Source organism: Macaca nemestrina, chromosome 13 (genome assembly GCF_043159975.1).
Source record: "Macaca nemestrina isolate mMacNem1 chromosome 13, mMacNem.hap1, whole genome shotgun sequence".
NCBI lineage: Eukaryota > Metazoa > Chordata > Mammalia > Primates > Cercopithecidae > Macaca > Macaca nemestrina.
In genome coordinates this window covers 68393355-68413744 of record NC_092137.1, presented here as the reverse complement: position 1 = coordinate 68413744, position 20390 = coordinate 68393355, and the positions used below count along the sequence as shown (strand labels likewise).

The window sequence follows — 20390 nt, the reverse complement described above, 5'->3', positions numbered from 1 at the left end:
GGAGGTGTGAAACCATGAAGTGCAGGGATAAATTACCTTCTGGCATGGCTGAATGAAACACAAAAAGCTCAAATCACGCTTCCAGGGCAGTGTCTGTTAGAGTCTTGGATCTCTTTCCTCTAGGTTGACTGTATTCTCAGGCAGGCTTTCCCTCCATGGTGGCAAAAATGACTGGGTGTATATCATCCCAGCTGAGCAACCCCAGAGGGCAGAGAACAATTTTCCCTCCATCGGTTCCTGCAAAGGCCTTGGGATTGAGGCTCATGGGCCTGGCTGGGTCACCAGCCCATCCTTGAGCTAGTTGTGACTGTCAGGGAGGATGGGTGCTCTCATTATTCAGGCCCAATCATCAGCCCACAAATTTCAAACAACAGAGAGGGTATTGAGGTAGTTCCCACAGCAAAGTCAGGCTGCCACCATGAGAAGGGGAACTGACACTGGGCAGGCAAGAACAGCGGATGCCTTTGGAGGACTCAGTCCCAGCCCAGCTCTTCATGAGCTCTAGATCTTTGGACAAGTCATTCAACCTTTGCAGGCCTCTACCTGTAACCTGAAAAATGGGCGATAGAGAGTCTGCCAATCAAACAGGGTAAGGTCTGCATAGGCTTTCTGAAGAGACAGAGCCTCCTGCAAATCTCAAGAGCCATTGTTAAGAGGAGACTAGCCTGATCAGACAAGAAAGAACACTTAGAGCAAGTACATGTGTGTGTTTATTTTGTTTTGTTTTTTGAGATGGAGTCTTGCTCTGTCACACAGGCTGGAGTGCAGTGACTCAATCTCCACTCACTGCAACCTCTGCCTCCCGGCTTCAAGCAATTATCCTGCCTCAGCCTCCCGAGTAGCTGGGACTACAGGTGCATGCCACTACATGCAGCTATTTCCCCCCCCCCCCCCCGTATTTTTAGTAGAGATGGGATTTCACCATGTTGGCCAGGCTGGTCTCGAACTCCTGACCTCAAGTGATCCACCCGCCTCAGCCTCCCAAAGTGTTGGGATTACAGGTATGAGTCACCACGTCTGGCCTTATTTTGTTTTTTGAGACAGGGTCTCACTCTGTCGCCCAGGCTGGAGTGCAGTGGTGCAAACATGGCTCACTGCAACACCTCTTAGGCTGAAGCAATCCTTCCACCTCAGCCTCCTGAGTAGCTGGGACTACAGACATGCGCCACCATGCACAGCTAATTTTTTATTTTTTGTATAGACAGGATCTCCCTATGTTGCCCAGGCTGGTGTTGAACTCCTGGACTCAAGCAATCCTCCTGCCTTGGCCTCCCAAAGTGTTGGGATTACAGTCATGAGCCATGGTGCCCAGCCAGAGCAAGTGTATGAGAAATAAAGTGCCTAGGATGGATGTCACAGAACCCTGAAGAGGACGTAGGAACACAGACAAGGGACTCCTCAAGGGCAGGGGAATATGCCCCATGGTGCCATGCTGGGCAGCTAGTGTGGGTACTGAGTAACTATTTGATGTTAAATATGAGGGCATAGGCCAGGTGTGGTGGCTCATACTTGTAATCCCAGCACTTTGGGAGGCAGAGGTGGGTGGATCATGAGGTTAGGAGATCAAGACCAGTCTGGCTAACATGGTGAAACCCTGTCTCTACTAAAAATACAAAAATTAGCCGGGTGTGTTAGCGCACGCCTGTAGTCCCAGCTACTCAGGAGGCTGAGGCAGGAGAATTGCTTGAACTCAGGAGGTGGAGGTTGCAGTGAGCCGAGATCACACCTCTGCACTCCAGCCTGGGAGACAGAGCGAGACTATACCTTAAAAAAAATTGTGTGTGTATATATATGTATGAGGGCATATGTTACCAAAGGATAAATACCTCACAAAAGAGTCAACACAGTAACAAATGCGGGCCTCAGCCCTCGGAGGCTCTCATTAGTTACCAGCAGGGAGACCAGGCTTCAGTTTGGGGCCCCAGGACCTCCCTCTCCTCATGGTTCTGTTATGAGCAACCTGGGAAAGTGAGGGGAAAATGGGGATTGTTAAGTAGTGCAGCTCACATCTAACGGCCAATCTGCCGTGAGGAAAGGGCACGCTGAGAAGCGCTGCTCCCTCTGGCTGGACTGTTATTTACAAGGCCTAGTGAGACCACAGGCGGTGACCCTGGTGCTGGTCCTTAGGGAGGAGTCTCTGAAGTCAAGACGGAAGGCAGTGGAAACCCAGAGGGTCAGGCACTGACTCACAAGGCCTGCTCAACACCCAATAGGCAAAGCCCCCCAAAAGAAACTGTTCAGATCCACATGCCCGTGGTGCCCCCCACCTCGGGTGACCATCTGTCCTGGGATGCTGCTGGCCTTTTAGTATGAAAAACAGAAATTCCCAGGAAAAGCAAGATGAATTGGTTGCCCTGCCCCACCTTTATGAGCTAAATTGAATTGTCCTCTGTGGAGGTTCCAAGGAGAGGCCCAGAAGTGTGTCAGGAAGGGTGGGTAGGGAGGGCAACCAGAGACAACTCGGACCTTGCCTGCCCATGCCTTGGGGGCATAAAAAAAGGAAAGAAGTCAAATTGTCTGCCTTCTGGTGCTTTGTCATTCGCTTAAATGCAGGTGAGCCCATTTTGGCATTGAACATGGAAGACTTGGAAGCTAAGAGACTACAACAAAGTCAGGGAAGAAGCAAAAATGCTGCCCACTGACATTCGTGGGCCCCAAAGCAGGTACTTCTGATAAGGATGAGGAGGAAAGCAATAACACAATGTTGTCATGGAGAAGTGGAGGCTCCTGCCTCTTCCTTGAGGAATAGGGCTTGCTGTATCCATATGTTTGATAGATTCAAAGTCAAGTAACCTTTTCTGAGTATCCGCTATGTGTCAGAGGAACGTACATACACTTATAATGTAATTATTACAACTCTAGAAAGTAGAGGTTATTATCCTCATTCTGCTGATAAGGAAACCAGGTTCTGTTTTTTTTTTGTTTTTTGTTTTTTCTTTTTGAGACAGAGCCTCACTCTGTTACCCAGGCTGGAATACAATGGTGCAATCTTGGTTCACTGCAACCTCCTCCTCTCAGGTTCAAGCGATTCTCCTGCCTCAGCCTCCCAAGTAGCTGGGACTACAGGCACGCATCACCACACCTGACTAATTTTTGTATTTTTAGTAGAGACGGGTTTTGCCATGTTAGCCAGCCTAGTCTTGAACCCCTGACCCCAGGTGATCCACCCATCTCGGCCTGCCAAAGTGCTGGAATTACAGACGTTAGCCGCCGCACCCGGCCCAGGCTCTATTACTCCTGGCCTCAAGCGATCCTCCTGCCTTGGTCTCCCTAAGTGCTGGGGGAAAAAGCCCATGTGCCTCACCTCGTGCTGTTTTTATTTACCAGGAAAAGTGGGATTTGGTGTGGAACTCGGAACTTACTTGAAAGGCACTATCTACAACACCCATCACCAGCAGGGCAGGTGTTCCTGGTGTAGGAGAGGGCACTGGGAAGGGAGGCGAAGTGCCATTACAATGGTCAGCCAGAAGGATCCCATGAAGGAATATGAAGAGAATCATTCCTGCCCAGTCCTCACCAGGGACAGGTCAGCTGCCAGTAGAGGACCATTCATCTTCAGAAGGCTACAGTCATCACATTTATTCAGTAGCAAATATGGATTGTTAGGCTAAACAGACCATAATTTAGAACAGCAGTCTCTCAATTATGCCATTGGTGTTCATCACTGTAATAAAATTGTCTAATTGAGAAAGCTGTATTGACAAACCAACAAGCAGTACATTGATTTAGTAGCAGTTTTGAATTATTAAGTCTGCAATTTTTTATTCCATACAACGGTTACATTTTTCATTAGATAGGCCTTCTCTTAAAAGGGGCTGAAGGGTTATTTTGGAAAACTCTTCAGACTGAAGTAAGGATTGCTTCAAGTATGGGAAGATTTGTGGATTCTGAAAAGTCATTTGGTTCTCTGTATGTACTGGGTGTGTGTGTGTGTGTGTCTCTGTGTGTGTGTGTGTTCGTGTATTTGTGTAGACTGATTTTCCTAGATGATCTGAGCCAAAAATGAAAATTTAAAGTTTGTTCTACTAGTCCTGTGGACTGAGGTCACCAGTTGGGAAAGAAAGGATGAGGAGTCAATGTACAAGGCCACCTACCTGGTTGCACTGACCCATGTAGAAAGGACAGCCACTGTGGTAGTGGGCAAGGACACTGCGGTGACAGTCCACAGCACATGATGGGGACCACAGCAAGTACTCAGTGGGACTGGTGTATTGTTTACGTGATTGAAAGGGGCGCTGTGTGATTTAGGAATAGCATTTACCTGCACGTAGCAAAGACGTGGAAGATAATGGGTTAATTCTCTCATATAATGAAAGTCAAGCTGTAGGTAGTCTAAAGTTGCATGGTGGCTCTCCATGATTCAGCCTCCATTCTTTCTTCTCCGCTACCCCTATCCTCAATATGATTACATGATTCATGATGACTGCAAGGACTTTGCCATCAAACCACTGAGAAGGTTTGAAGAAGGAATAAAGGTAGAAGGGCGGAAAGTGGCACATCTTCCAGTAAGTGGCACTTCAGCATGCCCCACACACTTTCATTCATAGTTCAGCGGACAGAAGTTAGTCCTGTGACCACACTTAGCTCAGAGTGAGGCTGTGAGATGTTGCCTTTGGCCAGGCACACCACCACTCTGAAACAAAACAGGGATTCTTTCAGTATAGAATTTGGGAAAATTAATATTAAGTTGGCATTAGTAGTCTCTGTCACAAACACATTACATTAGCATGGCTTTTGCGGGAGACAAATTGGCAACATCCATCAAAACGTTAAATATTCATACCCCTTGAACCAATAAGTTTATCTTCTACAGAGCCTTTCTATAAATTTACTCACAAATATGCACATATACAAGTATATATATGCTTATTATAGCACAGCAGTATTAATAATATCAAAATATTGGAAACAACCTAAGGGCCTATCAATGGTAAAATTGTTTAATAAACTGTGGTACGTACCACGGAATACTATTCAGCTATGAAGGAAGAGTGAGGTGATTATAGGTACTGAAAGGCCAAATGACATATTATTAATTAAAAAAGCAAGTTGCAGAATAATAGTATATTTCCCTTAGTAGACTTTTGTTACACACATCCCTGGGGAGGGGTCAGAATCTTTGCAGGCAGAGGAATGAACTCGTGTTATTTGAAAGAGGTCCCAGACACTCTAAAAGAAAATAATAGTAATGAGTGCAAACCGAATCCCCAATACAAATAAAGGAGTGAATTGTTACCACATACAGAAAGTGTTAACAAGCTTGTTTTCAGAAGAGCTCTGCTTGTACCAAGCTTGCATCAAAGTCTTGGATGGGTCAATCAGACATAAACCCTTCATAACACATTTAATGGTGAAACTGGCATGGGAGGGGCATCAGTGCTGCTTCTGGGTGAATGGTGAACAAGCCTCTGAAGTCGTATTCCACTACAATGACAATACAATCAGATTATAACATGTTTTTAAAAATACATTGAGCTCTTACAAGAAACAAAGGGAACTTTCCAATGTCAACAAAACAAAATAGAACAACAACATGCAAACATGCATAGTAAGCTAAAGCTAGCATTGCATGGTAAACAAACTGCAAAACTTGGAGGAGAAATGCCAATGTCAGCCACAAATGAGGGATTGAAAGCTAAGCTCTGAGGCTGCTGCCAGGCCCTGTGCCCTAATTAAGAAGGCTAACGCTGTCCCCTGTTGTTAGCATATGTAATTCCAGAAATACATACATGCAAATCCCTTTTGGAGGAAGGTGTCATTAATTCAGGTTTTCAGGATTCCTATAGATTATGTGAAACCAAATGGATAATTACAATGAAAAAATCCCCCAATATACAAAGAAACAAAAGACATAATGATGGTATGAGTTAGGACTAAGTTTAGCCTCACACAGCAGAACAAATAATGGTGGCTTAGACACACACAGTTTATTTGTTTTTATCTAAAAGACGTCATGAGGTAGGTGTCCAGGACAGATTCATCAAAAATTCATCAGGGACCTGTTTCTTTACAGTTCATGGATCCTCCCAAATCTATGTTATGCTTCTTGTTCTTGTGACCCAAGATGGCAGCCAGAGCTCCAGATGCTCACATTCCAGGCCGGTTGTGAAAGGAAAAGGATGAAGGGCATGCCTATTTAAAAAAAATACATTCTGAAGGTTGCACACAGTACTGCCACTTAAAATTTATTGTCAAAAATTTAACCACAATGATCACGTCTTGATGTGAACAAAAACTAGGGAGTTTTAACTGGCCAACAACAAACTTGACTAAAAATTAGTGTTTTCATTACTAGCAAGGGAGTTGGGGAATGGATACTTGTTGTCAACTGAGTCTCTGACACAGTGAGTATGTAATGAGCTAAAAAATGGCACCCCCAAATATTTCAGTCCTAAGCCCTGGATCCTGTGTATTAAGATAAAAACTTGAGACTGTAACATCCCCTTCCCTCCCAAGTTGGGAAGGTGCCGAAAGACCAAAGAATGATTTAGAGAAGTCCCGCTTGTCAAGTAGATGAGTTTATTGAGACATATTGGTCAGGGCACTCCTGAGTGGCAGCAGCACAGCTCTAGAGATCTGTACTACCTCCCTTCTCTAAGCTGTTTTTAAGCTAATTTTCGGGCCCTTTGCCTGCTGTGTTTATGTGATGGTACTGTTTTCTTTGGTAGGTTCTCACATACTCCCTGGGATGTTTAGGCTCTCAGGGACACCTGCTCCTCAGCTGGGTACCATGGCCATGGCTTACTATCTGGCCTTCAGGGTTCAGGCAGCGGGCATATACTTTTAAGTAACCTGGTAAGGGAACCTGTCAACATTGCACTGTTAGTATCACCTTACATGGCAAAAAGGACCTTGCAGATGTGATTAAGGATCTTGCAGTGAAGAGATTATTCTGTATTATCACACTTGTGTAAGTGTCCTTACAAGAGGAAGCCAGAGGAAAGTGTGACTACAGAAGCAGAGGATGTTGGCTGGGTGTGGTGGCTAGTGCCTGTAATCCCAGCACTTTGGGAGACTGAGGTGGGAGCTCAGGAGTTCAAGACCAACCTAGGCAACATAGCAAGACCTCATTTCATTTTACAAAAGGAAAGAAAGAAAAAGGAAGAAAGGAAGAAAGAAAGAAAGAGAAAGAAAGAGAAAGAAAGAAAAGAAAGAAAAAGAAAGAAAGAGAAAAGAAAGAAAAAGAGAAAGAGAAAGAAAAGAAAGAAAGAAAGAGAAAAGAAAGAAAGAAAAAGAAAGAAAGAAAGAAAGAAAGAAAGGAAAGAAAGGAAGAAAGAAAGAAAGAAAGAAAGGGAAAGAAAGAAAGAAAGAAAGAAAGAAAGAAAGAAAGAAAGAAAGAAAGAAAGAAAGAAAGAAAGAGAAAGAAAGAAAGAAAGATGCAAGAGGTTGGAGGATGGAATGATGTAAGGAAGGGGTCATAGGCCACGGAATGATGGAAGCCCCTAGAAGCTAGAAAAGGCAAGGGAACATCATTCCTACAGTCTCCAAAAGAATCAGCCTTGACTTTAGCTCAGTGCTTTTGGACTTCTGACCCCAAACTATATGATAATAAGTTTGTGTTGTCTTAAGTTACCAATTTGATCATAATTTGTATAGAAATCACTAGGAAATGAATACATATTGAGTGTCAGCTGAAACTAAAAACAGATATAGACCCATACTCCACAGATGTCAGATATGGTAATTATTAGATACCTAGCATTTTAAAGAAAATTTAAAGATAAAAAAATTTACTTAGAAAATATGCATGGAAGAGATTATAAAGTGACCTGGAAAATCAGAAATGGCATTCATTTTATGATTTGAAATAAAATGAAGAAATGAAAAATTATAACCTCTCTCTCTGTCTCTCTCTCTCTATATATATAATTATATATATATATATATATAATTTGTGTAATTAAAAAAAATAGAGACGAGGTCTCATTTTGTCACCCAGGCTGGAGTGCAGTGATGTGATCACAGCTGTCTCATTTTGTCACCCAGGCTGGAGTGCAGTGATGTGATCACAGCTCTCTGCTGCCTTGAACTCTTGGGCTCAAGGGATCCTCCCACCCTAGCCTTCCTAGTTGGGACCACAGGCACACACTACCACACCTGGCTAACTTTTTTTTTTATTTTTTGTAGAGATGAGGTTTTGCCATCTTGCCCAGGCTAGGTTCAAACTCCTGGGCTCAAGTGATCCGCCTGCCTTGGCCTCTCAAAGTGCTGGGATTACAGGTATGAGCCACCACACCCAGCCATAACCTAGATATTAATAACACAAAGGATTGATTAAACAACAGATTTGAAATAGCTGACAAGAAAATTGGTGAGCTATCAAAAAAAGTAGGATAAATTATTGTTAGTGCTAGATAAGGGCATAGGGAGATAAAAAGTATGGCAGAGAAGTTAAGCAATACAAAGGATAAAATGAACAAGTAGAGGAGAGATAATATTTGACATATCATGGATTATAATTTTCCAAATAAGATGACAGCAATGAATCCACAGCTATAGGAAGACCAACATATACTAAGCAAACTAAAATTCCACACCTAGGCACATTTTTTTATAATAGAACAAAATACTGAAGGCGAAAAGAAGATCTTAAAAATAGCCAGAGAAAAAGATCACCTACAAAATAAAAACAAGTTGGCTGACAGGAGACTCCTTGACAAGGGAAACTAGACAACAACAGAATAATATCTTCCAACTGATTAACATACTGTGTTCCAGGAAAAGTACTTTCCCAGGAAAAGGGGCTAAATAAAGACATCTTTAGAGTAGCAAAGAATGAGATAATTTACAACCAATGATTCTTAATTAAATGAAGTTCTAAAGGATGTAATTCAGGAAGAAGAATAATTATCCCATTAGGAAGTTCAGCAATATAAGCAAAAATGAGGAACAGAAATGTTACTGAAATGCTAGGGGTTCGGTCTGGGTCCTGTTGCTCACTGCACAGAAAGCCAATCACTGAGACAACAAACACTGCCAGGGAAGAAAGCTTCATCAAGGTGCTGTAGCCAAGGAGAAGGGGAGGTAAGCCTTAAATCTGTCTTCTCAACTGACTAAAATTAGGGATTTATATAGCAGGGAAGAAATGTAACTATGTGTAGGAAAACAGGAATTAGGGAGAAGGAAGGAAGCAATCATGACAGATGAGGGGTCTGGTGTCTTATTGTATGGATGTGGTGATCTGGTAAGTTTCATTTCCTTGATACTGTCTAGGAGGCCTGAGGATCAGTTTCCTGAGAAAGGAACTCAGATAAGACAAATGTAAATTTCAAGCTTAAAGACCAAGAGGGTCAATTTCTATGTCTATCCAAAGACTATAAGCATCAGTTATATGGGGATATTGGGCCAGTTTCAGAAATACCCAGTAAACATGAGGGTTAAACTGAGGTAAATGTAAACAAATATTGTCTGGATATGACTTATAGTAACAATAATAATGTACAAATACAAATTGTAACCAAAGGAGATATCATTTTACGCCCACTAACTTAGCAAACACTAGAAAGCCTGACAATATCTATTGTTGGTGAGTATGTGGAGCAAGAAGGACTCTTAAAACATGACTGAAGAGTGTAAATGGGTATAAGCACTTTGGAAAATAATTTGACATTATCTCATAAAATTAAGCATGCTTTACCACCATGCAATACCCCAGGGAAATTCTTGCACATGTGCACCCATTAGCAAGTTCAAGAATGTTTATAGCATCATTGCTTGTAAGCAAAAACTGGAAATAACCCAAATGCTCCTCAATGGGAGAATGTATAAATAAATTGTGGTCTATTTATACAAATGGACTCTGTGAAAAGGATCAAAGTACAGCTAACTGATACCACATTGACAAATTTTAGGTAAATAACATTGAGTTAAAAAAAAAGGTAAGTCACAGAATTGTGTATAGAAGATTGACCCCATTTTATAGAAGCTCAAAAAGCAAACTAAAACTAAAATGTTAAGGATATTTACCTATTTGGTAAAGCTATTTTATAAAACCAAGAGAATGATACACACAAAATTCAAAATGATGGATCCTGCTAGGGGTCGAGAGGAGAGGGGATGAGTAGAGGCGCACAGGTCACTTCAAAGGTATCAGACAAAGAGTGACAGTTCTTAAGTTGCATGATAGGTTCATGGGTGTTCATGCTATTACGATGCTGTATAACTGCTATGGTTTAGATATGGTTTGTTTGTCCCCACCAAACCTCATGCCCAGTGTGGTACTGTTGAGAGGTGGGGCCTAATGGGAAGTGTTTGGGTCATAGGGGTGGCTCTCTCATAAAAAGGTTAATGCCCTCCCTTGAGAGTGAGTGAGATCTCACTCCATTAGTTTCCAAGAGAGCTGGTTGTTAAAAAGAGCCTGGCACCTCTCCTCCCTGCCACTCCCTTCAGCCTGGCCATTGCTTCCTCCTGTTTTTCCGTGTGATCTCTGCACATGCTGGATCCCTTTCACCTTCTGCCATAAGTGGAAGCAGTCCAAGGCCTTCACCAGAAGCCAAGCAGGTGCCAGTGCCATGCTTCTTGTACTCAGCCTTAGGTATTCTTTTATAGCAACACAAAACAGACTAAGACAATAACATATGTGTCTTATATATACATTGTGTATATATCAAGTATTACATACAAAAGAATAAATAGTGGGAGTTGTGAGGCTGGCTTCCAAGTAGGAGTGTCTGATTTTCAGTCCGGGCACTACTACTTAAGTGGTTGTGCAACCTTGGGTAAATCACTTCATCTTTTTAAGTCTCAGTATTCTCATCCTTAAAATGGGAGCAATAGTAGTTCCCACTTCATAGTTATTATGAGGCTTATATAAAATAATACTCAGAGCACTTAGTAAGTGTTCAGTAAATGTAAGGAGAAATTATTATTATTATTCTTATTACTTCTGAATTTACCCTCACAGTGGTCATTGTGTGTAATCAAGGCCATTGATTACCATCTGTCAGGGTGTCAATCTACTCATCTCCACCGTCACCTCCCCGGTGCATCTCACCTTTTTTGCCTTCAGCTTTACTTTCTTCCCTCCACTCCCACTTCACAAGTAATCTCACAAATCTAAACATGAACAGCATCCAGGGCTTGTCTGACAGACCATTAAAAGATACTCTGTCTTTAAAGATGGTTGCCAAGAAGAGACTCCTAAGCACAAAAAGCCAGAATTTTCCTTGCTTTAGGCTCAGCAGATCTGGCTATTGCTTCAGAATGTGTTTGGATGGCTTTCTTTGGTCCTTAATGAAACTCTGAGTGAGTAATATCTAAGCGATGCATACTTAAGGGCTCCAACCAGGATACTCAACTGGATGAAATAAAATCAACAAATATCCCTCTAGGAAGATTTGGATGCTGATGGGATCTGAATGGGTTGTGAAAATGCCTCCTTTGGAACTTGGATTCCCAATAAATAATGAATGTATAGTTGGCTAGGGCATTGTGACAAATCCGGCTAGAATCCTGGCAGCAAAATCTTGAGCTGAAAGTATCTGTTTTCATTACACCCTTGGGACTGGAGAAAAATAAGTACAAAGTTGCGTTTTCTCCTACTTTTTATTTTCATTTTAGTTTCAGTACAGCACAGGCCAACTGCATTGGCCTTAGGGAACAGGCATTTTGCAGTATGTTTTGGAGTGCTTCTCTTTGTGTTCTTCAGAATTGCAGTTGGTTTCCTTGGCTAGAAACAAAGATGAAAGGAGATGCTCATATCTAGCTGCCTCTATTCCCCGCCAAACCCTTAACTCTCTAATGAAATGCAATCTATAGCATCATGACTAATGTAGTTCTTCTGTCCGTAGCTGCTGGCTCCCAACGCTTTCTCAGGTTTTTGTCTTCCCTGGATGCTGTCATTGGATCATGTAATAGATTGATTTGTGTCCCCCTAAATAGATGTTGAACTTCAAACCCACAGTCACCTCAGAATGTGGTAACTGCTTGGAAATAGGGTCATGCATCTTAATAGAAAAAGGGCAGTCCATTTAAAATGAGAGAATTAGGCTAGGCCCTATTCAACATGACTGATGTCCTCATAAAAAAGGGAAATTAAGACATAGAAATAGACATGCACAGAAGGAAGATAATGTGAAGACACACAGGCAGAAAATACCCATGTAAAGATGGGAGATTGGAGCGATGAATGTACAAGCCAAGGAATGCCTGAGGTTACAAGAAGCTAGCCTTAACCACAGAACCACATAACACTTATTGAGCACTTGTTAACACCACTGTGTGATGGGCTTTTGTATGAACTACCTATGTTAGTCAGGGTTCTCTAGAAAAACAATCAATAGCTAAATGTGTGCGTGTGTGTGTATAAATTTATTATAAGAAATTGTAAGAAATTGGCTCAGAACTGGATAAAATATGTTATAAAAACACATTCTTTTCCTCATACACAGAAAGATATCCATTGTCCTGGATCTAGCTTTTTTCACTTTACAAAATATCTTGGGGATCTTTCAACCTTAGTCTGGAACTGCCTCACTGATTTAAAAAAAAAAAAAAAAAAAGCAACTGTCTTTGGGTGAACATTTAATTAATTTATAATATTTTACTATAATAAAAAGCACAGCAATAAATATCCTTGTGTGCATGTTTGTTAGTTTTTTTGTTTTTTGTTTTTTTTTTGAGATGAAGTCTCTCTGTAACTCAAATTGGAGTGCAGTGGCACCATCTCAGCTCACTGCAACCTCTGCTTCCCAGGGTCAAGCAGAGTCTCCCTCTGTCGCCCAGGCAGAGTGCAGCAGCGCTATCTCGGCTCACTGCAACCTCTGCCTCCTGGGTTCAAGTGATTCTCCTGCCTCAGCCTCCGGAGTCGCTGGGATTACAGGCACCTGCCACCACACCCAGCTAAGTTTTGTATATTTAGTAGAGATGGGGTTTCACCATGTTGGCCAGGCTGGTTTTGAACTCCTGACCTCAGGTGATCTGCCCGCCTCAGCCTCCCAAAGTGCTGGGATTACAGGTGTGAGCCACCACGCCTGGCCTGTATGTTTGTATTTACTTAATATTGTATGGATATATTATTACATTTTGCACACATGTAGGTAAAACTGATCGCTTTTAGACTAAATAAAACATGGTTTAAAAATTGATTTAATTATCCTGAAGCCATGAACCAAAATATTCTCTTTTCCTCGACCTGTCTCATTCCTCAATTTGCACATGGACCACATCATCTGAAAATGGGCCAATTTTTGCACAGGCCCAAACACATACAAAAGTATTTCAAATCTTGGTTGATTGGTAGGAGGCATGACTAAAAATCAGACTGGTTAGATATGCTGGAGGAGATTTTAGAATGAGAAATCCCAGAGCTTCAGAATTTTTTTAGCTTAAAGGGATATTAGGGTTCAGGTAGTTTTAGATGAGGCCCTGGAAGACCAACTTATCTATACTTGATCACTGAAAATAATCACTGGTCTACTGACTGATGGATAGATTTTTTTTTTTTTTTTTTTTTGAGACAGAGTTTCAGTTTTGTTGCCCAGGCTGGAGTACAATGGCATGATCTCAGCTCACTGCAACCTCTGCCTCCTGGGTTCAAGTGATTCTCCTGCCTCAGTCTCCCGAGTAGCTGGGATTATAGGTGCCCGGCACCATGCCTAGCTTTTTTTTTTTTTTTTTTTTTTTTTGTATTTTTAGTAGAGACAGGGTTTCACCATGTTGGCCGGGCTGGTCTCAAACTCCTGACCTCAGGTGATCCACCCACCTCAGTCCCCAAAGTGCTGGGATTACAGGCGTGAACCACCGTGCCAGGCAGACTGATGCATAGATTTTAAGTTTAAGGTAGTAGTTGGAACTGTGCTGTCCAATACAGCAACCACAAGCACTTGAAATGTAGTTTAAGTTGAGGTCTATTATAAGTGTAAACTACAAACAGGATTTTGAAGACTTAATACTAAAAAAAGTAATGCCTCAATACTTTTTTATATTGGTTGCGTGTTGAATTGTTAATATTTTGGATCTATTTGGTTAAATAAAATATACTCTTAAAATTAATTTCACACCTTTATTTGGATTTTTTAAAATGTGACTTTCAGAAAATTTAAAATTACATAGGTGGCTTGCATTTTATTTCTATTGGACAGTTCCAGGTTGGACTATTTGGGAAGGGAAAACCTACTTATTTGAAGACTCAAAGGGAAGACTTAGGTCAGAACAGGGAATACATTGATTTTCTCTATTTAACATCTATTCTCCTGTTTAGGATGAGAAAGTTTATATTGAGACTATTAAATTTCATAATCTTCCCAGTATGTGTTCCTGTTTGAGGATGAATGTGACATGCCCTTATTTTCACATTAGCTTTTACATTCCTTGCGTGAAGCTGTTGGTGATCCATTCATCAGACAATACTTCTGATTTAATATTTATCTGACCAGTTACTTCAGAAGACAAAGATAAAATAGAACATGTTCAAGAAATTGAGAGGTTATTGTGCCGTTGCCAGTCATTTAGCCTGAGTCACAGGCTCATCTGAAAAAGTACAGGAGGGGTCCCCAGGTATAAATTTAAAGATAAACAAACATTGCAATGTAAATGATTTTGTCACACAGCTACGGTGCAAAAAACTCACATTGCTTGTGTGTGTCTGTGTGTGTGTGTTTCTAACAGCTTTATTGAGATGTAATTCACATCCCATACAATTCACCCATTTAAAGTGTTTTTTTAGTATTTTCAGAGTTGTGCAACCATCCCTACAATCACATTTAGAACACTGTCATCACCCCAAAAAGAAACTTTGTAACTCATTATCTGTCACTCCACACTTCCTCCAAACCTCCCCAGCCGCTGGCAGCCACTAATCAACTTTATGTCTCCATAGATTTATCTATTTTTGACATTTCAAGATCCATTCATGTTGTGTCCTTTCACGGTTTGTTGATGTTGTAGCACATGTCAATACTCCATTCTTTTTTGTCGTTGCATAATATTTTGTCGGTATACCACATTTTATTTATGCATTCACCAGTTGATGGACTTTTGTTTTTTTTCTACTGTGTGGCTATTATGAACAATGCTGCTATGAACATTCACCTACACACTTTTTTTTTTTTGTATCATTTCATATGTTTCATTTCTTTTGGGTACATGCCTAGGAGTGGAATAGCTAGGTCATATGGTAACTCTATGGGTAGTTTGTTGAGGAACTGTTGGACTGTTTTTCAAAGTGATTGCACCATTTTACATTCCTACAAGCAATGCTCGAGGGTTCCAGTTTCTCCACATGCTCACCAACATTTGTTTTTTTCCTCTTGAGCATAGCCATCCTCATGGGTGTAAAGTGAAATCTCCTTGTGGTTTTGATTTGCATTTCCTTGATGGCTACACTTGTGTGTTTATAACACATTTTATCCAGTTCTGGAAGTCCACTCAGCAGCCTGGTTATTCAGTATTAGTATTGGGGCTCCCTTCCCTCTGTCATTAGAGCATAACTTACCTCTAGATACAAATGGGGTGGTGGCCTACTGCTTAGTCCTTGTTGGCCACATCGTCAATAGCTTGTCTCCCACTGCGGACCATGTATTCTGCTTTCACACCCATAGCTCTTACCGTCGGCTTTCCCAGCACGCCTCAGCTAGTGCCCCCATCTGGCCATTGCATGCAAGTGGAGCACAGGACCCAGCTTCTTGCAGAGACTTGCAGCCCTCAGTCACTTCCGCTCCGGTGGGGAAATGAAACTACTTCATTATGATCTCAGAACCCCTTTCCTTTTATGAAATTTAGGCTCACTGATGCTTCAAGCCAAACTGCAGAAAACATGACTACACTTTATCTCTAGAGTAAGGAAATCCAAGGCATCCATGCATAAATGCTTACCCTTCGGTTCACAATAAGCTGAAAGCAATAGAGATGGTATCTTGGATAGAATTCCCTAGAAGCAGCGTCCACAACAGGGATTCAAATGCAGAAGATTTATTGAGGGAGTGTTCTTAAGAAACAGAATTTAAAAACTTAAAGGGGGCGGTATGAAAGCTGGATAGGGAGAGGGGAAGAGCTGAGCAAGGACGTCGCTTCAGGGGAAGCCTCACATTGGTCTGATCCATAGGGGTAGACACTAAAGCAGTGCTGGCCATTAGAACTTACCGTGATGATGGAAATGTTCTGTAGAATCTGCACTGTTCAGTAGAGTTGTCACTGGCTACCTATGGCCATTGAGCACTTACAATGTGGCTAGTATAACTGAGGGTCTAAATGTTTAATTAAATTAAATGTAAATTTAAATAGTCAGTATGGCTAATGGTTACCACATTAAACAATGCAGTTATGGAGTATAAACCTCAAGACAAAATGGAGGCAAGGAGGTTGGCCTCTTGTGCTCTTATTGGCTGTGGGCTGCCTTGGCCTTGGTGGGAGGGTGGGGCAGGGCATAATTTCCCTGGTAAGTGTGTTGACACTAGACATTCACACAGCTGGGGAGGGTGCACTGGGCCAAGCAAACGGGGTGGGGGTGCACCACAGCGCCTACTACAGGTTAGGTCTCAACAGGGTCACCCTGACATCCTGTTTTAATACCAGTTCAGGGTTTAATTATAGCCATAGAGTAACTTGAGGCCAACAACTGGCCATGCACTTGGTGCAGCAGAACAGCCTTCCCAATCCCCAAAGCTCAAATCTCTGGCAATTTTTCTACCGGTTTGCTGGTCCTAAAAGGAGAGTCATGATGTTTCGCATAAGCATACAAAGGAATGCAGAGATAATTTTTCTGTGGACTTCTTAGTATTAGCTTTTTCAGCCATAGAGAGGAATTTATTTGAACCAACAATATTTACTACAATCTCTGAGATGACTAGCCTCAGAGCTCTAAAAAAAGAAGAAAAAAGAAAACGTTGCCCCTCCTATGCTGAAGTATCATGGATTTGAAGTTATAAATGAGGAAACTCAAGTTCATGTTTTATTTATAGCTATTAAACTTGATTCATGGTGTTGAAAAAACACATTCAGCTTAATTTATGCAGGAATTAACTTTGGTGGAGATTAATTTTGAATCTATAGCTCCTTCCTAATGTATATCATCTCTATTCATAATTTTGGCTTGCAGACGGAGAAAATAGTGAAAACAGAAACAAAAGCAAAAAATTTCCAAAGAGAAATCCTTTGAATCCTTAAAATGAAAATAACGGGATGTTTTAAAAATTAGAATACTTTTGGAGTTAGAATTTGGAATTAATTTAATGGTCCTTTCCATTGAGTTTGGACATTTGGTACAGAGTTTTACATGGAAATACCTAAAACGGGTCAGGTGCAGTGGCTCACGCCTGTAATCCCAGCACTTTGGGAGGCAGAGGCAGGTGGATCATTTGAGGTCAGGAGTGCGAACCAGCCTGGCCAACATGGTAAAACCCCATTTCTACTAAAAGTACAAAAATTAGCCAGGCGTGTTGGCAGGCACTTATAATCCCAGCTACTCAGGAGGCTGAGGCAGGAGAATCCATTGAACCCAGGAGGCGGAGGTTGCAGTGAGATGAAATCACGCCACTGTATTCCAGCCTGGGTGACAGTGAGACTCCATCTCCAAAACAAAACCAAAAACCTAAAACAGAAGAAAATAAAAAATAAGACATTGGCAGATATATATATATATGTGTGTGTGTGTGTGTCTGTGTTTGTGTGTGTGTGTTTTAGAGACAATGTTTTTCTCTGTTGCCTAGGCTGGAGTGCAGTGGCATGATTACAGCTCACTACAGTCTTGAACTCCTGAGCTCAAGTGGTCTTCCTTCCTCAGCCTCCCAAGTAGTGAGGACTACAGGCATGCATCACCATGCCTGGCTAATTAAGTTTTTTTTTTTTTTTTTTTTTTTTGGAGAAATGGTGGTTTTGCTATGTTGCCTAGGCTGATCTCCAACTCCTGGGCTCAAATGATCCTCCTGCCTCAGTCTCCCAAAGCACTGGGATTACAAGTGTGAGCCACCATGCCTGGCCAATTTGGCACATATTAATACAGGACTTGAGAGTAAGGAATTAAGAACTCTGGAATGTTTAAACTAGTATTATACTTCCGTTATCTATGCCACATCTGTGTAGACTACCAGGTATGTGTGTCTGTGTGTGTGTGTGTATGTGTGCGTGTGTGTGTGTGTGAGAGAGAGAGAGAGTGGGAGGAACAAGAGAAGGTGCTTCAAGGTGGTTAAAAAATAGGGCTCTGGATTCTTCTATTTTGGACTTTGTTCACCCAAGAGTGGGCAGAATCCTGTAGGTTTTGTCCTCCACACCACTGTAGGAACCAAGGGTGGAATCTGGTCTGTGTTTCTATGTTGTCTGGATTCCTTGGCACCTAATGGTATGGTAGTCTGGTTAAAGAATTGGAAACATCAGCCTCCTGAGTGTAGAAAGCATCGTTTTATTAATTTATTACTCTACACTGCATGCTGTCATAAGGATTTGTGATAAAACTTCCAATAAAGGGAAAAATGCCAGAGGTAAAAATAGAAGAGCGTATGATGCTCTTATATGTGTATGTGGCATATATATGTGTGCATATGATGCATGTGTGTATAAAGTGTGTGTGTACATTGGGAGAGGAGACAGGTGGGAATTAGAGAAAGACAGCTGTGTCCAAAAAAATCAAAGGGAAGCACAAAATATAGGTTGAGCCTCTTGGAAGTCAAGGGAAAATGGGAACAATAGATCTCGTGCCTAATACAAGAAAGTATATCAGCTTGCCAAGAGGAATTAATTTTGTTTTTGTTTTGGAATGTCATCTCTGTTTTAATTATTATTATTATTTATTTATTTATTTATTTATTTATTTTTGAGGTGGAGTCTCGCTCTGTCTCCCAGGCTGGAGCGCAGTGGTACAATCTTGGCCCATTGCAACCTCTGCCTCCTGGGTTCAAGCAGTTCTGCTGCGGCTCCCGAGTAGCTGGGATTACAGGTGCCCACCTCCACGCCTGGCTAATTTTTGCATTTTTAGTAGATATAGGGTTTCACCATATTGCTCAGGCTGGTCTCGAACTCCTGACCTCAAGTCATCCACCTGCATCGGCCATCTTAATCTTTTTTTAAAAGAAATAAAACAGTCTTTATTAAAAAACAAAAACAAATAACATAGTAGATAATGTCTCCCTTCCTTTTCTTTTCTTAGACCTCACCCATTTTACTTGCTGATGTTACCTGCCAGACCCTGGCTGACACTTGCATTTATGGCTCCTGATGCAGGGAATGCTGTTCAGAGCTCTTCACGCCTGCCTCTTCCTGTGCAAATCCTCAGGCCAGTCCAAGGGCCAGTAGGCAGGTAGAGAAAGAGACGGTGAGTTGGCCTCCACCCTTCCTATGGCAGATGACGTCGTCTCTCTGCAGTTTAAGATTTCCATGACTCTTCTTTCCTCAGCCGCCAGCACCGCTGTCACCCCAGCAGGCAGCGCCCAAGACTCCAGGTCATCTCTGGTGATGGGGCAAGGGAGGGTGTCTGGCAAGAGGGCAACAAAAAAGTCTCCCCCGTAGTTGTGGTCTCGTTTGCTAGTTTTTAATTTAAAAAATGGCAGGGGCATTCTACCTGGCCATGTGTTTTACTGGACAAAAGCAGAGAGTCTAATATTAAGTTGTTGTCCTGTGGAGTATGTGTCCAAGTGAGTGATTGGGTTTGCTTCTAGCCTGTGTCCTTGGCAGTTGCATTAGTTCTGAAAGAAACAAAGCTCTGTCCTCCACCAGCGCTCCACAAAAAGCAAGGCGGGAAGCTTAGCCAAGCACGCAGATCTCTACTGTGAACTTTTCTGCCGCATGTGGGGAATTACTGGCCCTTGAAAGCCATCGCAGACAGATAAGAAGCAAGGTTATAACATGATTCGACATGGAGTTTTGAAGAGTCTCACTTAGAAGTGTGGAAAGTGCAGCTTTAGAACCACCATTTCAGGAGATTAAGATTTGAAATCGTGTTGCTTTATCTTGCCGTTTTCTTTTCACAGGCTTTTCCTTAGTTTTCGCTGTGAAGTCCTTTTTTTTTTCCCTTCCTTTCTTTCCCCAGTGTACACTCGAAGGTTTGCAATGCTTCACGCTTGAAGACTTGAGAAAAACTGAGTCAATTCAATTTGACTGACTTCATAGTCACTGCCTTCATGTGCTTTTGCTTGCTGTAAAAAGAAAAGCATGTGAAAAAAATACATTGCCATGGAATGAATGGATCTGTCTCAAATATAATTGCTCATTTTTACCTGTCCCTTATGTGCAGACTCCTTCCAGCCACAGCTCTTCCTAATGGGCTGCACCCTCCAAGCCAGTTCAGCACCACACCCGGCCACACCAGCAACATCTTTGCCAATGCCAGTGCCCTGGATCTCTTCTCGATTCCCAGAGATTCCTGGAGCTGCTCACAAGGCTTGAGGCCCTGGGCTCTTGGCAGCTGAAACAAAACCTGAAAGAAACTCATTGGGCTTTGCAATCAATGTGCTGAAACGTCT

The 20390-nt window shown here is 41.9% G+C and overlaps 1 protein-coding gene across 1 annotated transcript in view; it reads left to right on the top strand.

The window, feature by feature from the left end:
* DNAAF10 (dynein axonemal assembly factor 10) overlaps window positions 1-19373 on the top strand; it is a 62878-nt gene extending 43505 nt beyond the window's left edge. Inside the window, exon 8 of the mRNA XM_071076832.1 lies at window positions 19079-19373. Coding sequence (XP_070932933.1) covers window position 19079 — 1 coding nt within the window. The 3' untranslated portion in view covers window positions 19080-19373. The remainder of the gene's footprint in view (window positions 1-19078) is intronic.
* The last annotated feature ends 1017 nt before the right edge of the window (window positions 19374-20390 follow it).